At 37.9% G+C, this 4566-nt stretch overlaps 1 protein-coding gene across 1 annotated transcript; it reads right to left on the reverse strand.

The window, feature by feature from the left end:
- Positions 1-1374: 1374 nt before the first annotated feature.
- Positions 1375-2544, reverse strand: LOC113287172 (40S ribosomal protein S26-2-like). Its single transcript, XM_026535846.1, has 5 exons — positions 2409-2544; positions 2204-2296; positions 2003-2087; positions 1746-1876; positions 1375-1648 (listed from the first exon to the last, which is right to left on the reverse strand). Exons 1-5 carry the CDS (start codon positions 2409-2411, stop codon positions 1568-1570), a joined length of 393 nt encoding a protein of 130 aa, XP_026391631.1. The 5' UTR covers positions 2412-2544; the 3' UTR covers positions 1375-1567.
- Positions 2545-4566: the final 2022 nt, after the last annotated feature.

The raw sequence follows: 4566 nt of genomic DNA on the forward strand, positions 1-4566 counted from the left end.
CCGTGTCCCATTCAACTGCTGGCTGGACACGTACAGATTTTCACATCCCCAACTTGTCACAAGCTCATAATCATGTTGAGGACGCTAGGACAGTATCAAAGAGAACAAAAATAAACCCGACAGCGTGATCTCATTGCTAAAAGATAAACCCGACAGCGTGATCTCATTGCTAAAAGATAAGATATGAGATTCGAAACAGAACTGACAATTGCAACTGAAGCACAAAACGTCTGGCAAACTAAACACAAGTGAACTTCAATTATTCAGGAACCATACAAAACCTGTTCAAACTCTATACAGGCAACCACAGAATAGACACTTGCACAACTCCACCTTTTTAATCCTGCCATATATCTAGCCTACCAAGTTGGGCGCCCATGTCAAAGCTGAAAGGCAATAGTGAACCCTAGTACACCAATTACTTTTGTCCGATTCCAAACCAAACTCTCACCAGCATAGTGGAGAGATGATCGAAAACCTCAGATACCTGCCAACACTTCATACCAGACAACTAGTAGTTATATTACACTCCAAACTAGCATACTAAACCTTGCTGTGACAAATGCAAGGAAGGAGTCTAAGAGTGGCATATCATTCAAGGCAATGGCACACATAAAAATATTAGCAGCAGAAAACAAATATAGTGTTGCTGCAAGTAATGAAAAAATTTCAGGAAGTCAACTATAACCATAGTACATCTGTTTTACATATTGATAAAAATCAGAAAGATTACACTGGGGCTAATAGCTTAAATTGCTAAGCCAGTCCACGAATAAATGCATTTAACCGACTGCCACCAACCCAAAAGGCACCAATATATAAAAATCATTCACCCCAATTTCATAAACGGGTAAGACAAGCATCAAAAGTTAGAACTCTACAACCTATACAGCACCCTCAGAAATTACTAAGCTGCTGAAATAAAAATCTTCTAACAGTATCAACTTAACCACTGTTCAGAAATGGCATTGCCCCTACTAACATAAATCAAGTTACTGAGATTTTACATTGTGGCCATCATAAGCAGAGACAAAATGTCCAAAGCAGCATTAACTCCTTCCACATTAGGAAAAAACTGGAACAAAGAACAAAGAGAAGGCAACTCTAGAATTCGACGACGATGTTTAGTTGCACGTTACTATTACAGGTGCGCTCGATTTAATCATCGCTCCGACTTAGGAAGTTGTCTATTCAATCTCTACCAGGAACTATAATAAAATCTACACAACACAAGAATCATAGAGTAGTATACTGGATGCTACAAGAATGAATAAAGCTGGAATTATCAATTCCTGAACATAATTTCATACCAATAGCTTAATAAAGTAAGAACAAAGATGTTAAAAATGGATGATTATCAGATGAAAGAAATTGTAAAACAGGGAAGCAACAATTAAAGTAAATAAGATTCATTCAAATAACTTAATTTCTGGCGAAGTTTAATATCTCATTGCACAATAATCTACTGCCCAGTGTAAAAAGATTTGTAAGACAAAAGGTCTACCAAAATAAATCAATATAAAAGGCCATGTCAGAGTAGAACTCATCAAAACCCGATATTTGATTCTTAAGTACGGGCAGCAGCAGGAGGAGCTGCACCAGGAGCGGCACCAGCACGTGCGCCTTGTCCTGGCTTAGCTGCATCGTCCTATACATAAAAAAGAAAATCAAATAAAGAACAAATCAACAACAATAATTAGAATATCAACAATTCAACTGTACTGAATCAAAGATTATAAGCTTACCCTGCGTCTGAAACGCTGAGGTGGGTCACGGTTACGACGCTTCTCGCGAGACCTAACTCTAACAACGTGAGAGTGGATTGCACAGGAAACGCAATATTGCATCTTGGAGTACAACTTTGGAAGTGTGTATCCTATTTTATTTAGGATTCCAACAAAAACACACTAAGAATCAACTCCTCCCAAAAAGATAACTCTAGCATAGTTATGCTAGCAATCTACAAAACAAAGCATAAATCAGAAATTTGGAAAAAGAGTACCATCGTAAACGCAAGATTCTTGAACATCACGAACAGCAGCTTGTTCTACAATGTTGCGGACGAGGAACCTCTTGATAGCCTTATCCTAAACATATTGATTGAAAATAAACGGATTAGAAATGAATAACAAAACAGATTGAGTAAAAGCAAAATATTGAGGACATAAAACAAAACAATAGATTTTAGAAAACGATTAGTTACCTTGGGGCAGCATTTGCCGCAGTTTGAACAACGAATAAAGTTAACATGGCCCCTGCCGTGTTTGTTTCGTCCTCCATTTCTCCTCTTGAATGTCTGTAATAATCAAATACATACCAAGGATTATGAGCAAGTACATGATTAGCATATCGATTAAAAGTGTGTCTGAGATAAGTAAGATTGGAGTTTTCTTACTGATTTCACTAACCATATTGGATGACTTTCTCCTCCTGTGCTTCTCAGGGATAGCTAGGGTTTTTGGTTTTTCTTTGGAGAGAGATGAGGAATTGGATTAGGGTTATGTGAAGAGAAAATTATAGAGATACTGCTGGAGTCAAATTACTGGAATAACCCTTATGCTTGTATCGTGTTATTTACACCTGCTTTGTGTGTAAGGGCAGCAACGAATATGAAAAATCACCTAACAAGAGAGAGGGGAGTGTTATTTTCCCGCAACCGTGATTTGTGACTCGGAGTTTTCGTACTCCCACTGCTCCCAACATTAGTTGGAGTACACCGTACACGTGGAATATGAATGGGCCAAACGTACAAAAAAACAACCGGTGAAAATGACCGTTTGTTCCCTTTATTCGGGTTGGGTGGTTTTGGGCGGGAGCTAATCGCACCGTTTAGACCGTGAGTACTGCAGACATTAGATGTCCCGCCGGCGTGGTTAGACCGCCTAAGCGTCCTTGTTGTCAAGGGGAACACTCTTCACTCGACCCTTCTCAATACCGATAGTTAGGTTTTCCTTCTCGTTTTTATTTTCCGCTTTAGTTCGCTTCCCCGATGACACCCTGGTATATAACCTGCCCGACCGATGATGTCCTGCCCGACCGATGATGTCCAGAAACACTCATCATAATAAAGGATCAAAATCTATCAGGTATATAACCTAATGGTCCTAATCGGATTATAGCTAGTATATGAAAAAGAATAAAACAAAATAGAGAAATGGTTTTTAAATTTTGTGTCCGTCAATCCCCAACCTAATTTTATTTTCTCATACTTTCAGTTTGTAATCATCATTTAAATATCAAAAGATTACATCTTAAGAATTGGTTAACACTCCAAAACCTGAATTTCCACTAACCTTTAACTGATTCAAGAAATAAGAAATTGAATAAATGTAATCACTTAAAATCAATTAAATTTCATTTTACTGATTCTCCTGAAGAAATTAAATGCCCTAAATAATGGTAAATGCTAGTTTAGTTGTAAATCAAATATTCATCCACTACGGGATAGAGAGAGGAATATGAACATATACGTGACTTTGATATTTTCTTTTGTGGAAGAAAATCTGACGAGAACGCCAAATAAGCTTGGGAGCAATGGGAGTAGAACTTTTGGGAGCCACAGATCATTTTCGATTTTCCCTCTTACATCTAACAACAACAGTCTCCCAATTGTACAAAGCACAATACACATCAAGTCCCACTCCAGCTTATGGTCTGTATTGAGTGCTAACAGCACCAGCTCATCCAGATCACCAACATAGAGCAATTATAGGATCATCAAAATAACTGGATCACTGATAAAGACCAGGTCATCCAGATCATCCTGGACCATTTTACTACCCAATACATTGCCCCAAATACAACGATATATGAAGAACTCTTTGAGGAAATCACTCCAAGATTGTCATCGGCACAATGTGACAGTCTTTCTGCAGAAGTAACAGTGAAAGAAATCAAATAAGCTTTGTTCTTCATTAATTATGAAAGTGCTCCGTGACCGGACGGATACACCAGTAATTTCATTAAAGTTTTATGGGACACCGCTCACCTACAACTTATAGCTATGGTACAGAGTTTTTTTAATTCCTTGAACATTTATTCTATCATGAATCACACAAACATAACGGTCATTCCAAAAGTCGACAATCCAATAAAACCATCCCAATCCAGACCTATCATCCTATGCAATGTCAGCTACAAAATCATATCAAAAATCCTTGTCAATCGATTACATCCCCTTCTCCCATTCTTAATAAACCCGTACCAAAGTGTCTTCGTACCTCAAAGATCAATACATGATAACATAGCAATTGCCATAGATCTTTTCCTTTGAATCAAAACATCACCAATCACTAAAGACCTCAAGATTGCTCTAAAGATGGATATTCATAAAGCTTATGACAGCCTTGATTGGGGGTTCATCAAAAAAGCTTTTACAACAATGAGCTTTCCATCAATATTTGTGGATTATATCATGCTACGTATCAAGTCAGTCACTTACTCGGTTAACACCAATGGTACACCACATGGATTCATCACACCTACCAGGGGAATCAGACAGGGTGACCCCATATCTTCCTACATCTTCATTATTTGTGCAGAAATTCTATCGACAAATCTTGGGAA

The sequence above is a fragment of the Papaver somniferum genome, chromosome 6 (assembly GCF_003573695.1).
Source record: "Papaver somniferum cultivar HN1 chromosome 6, ASM357369v1, whole genome shotgun sequence".
Classification (NCBI taxonomy): domain Eukaryota; kingdom Viridiplantae; phylum Streptophyta; class Magnoliopsida; order Ranunculales; family Papaveraceae; genus Papaver; species Papaver somniferum.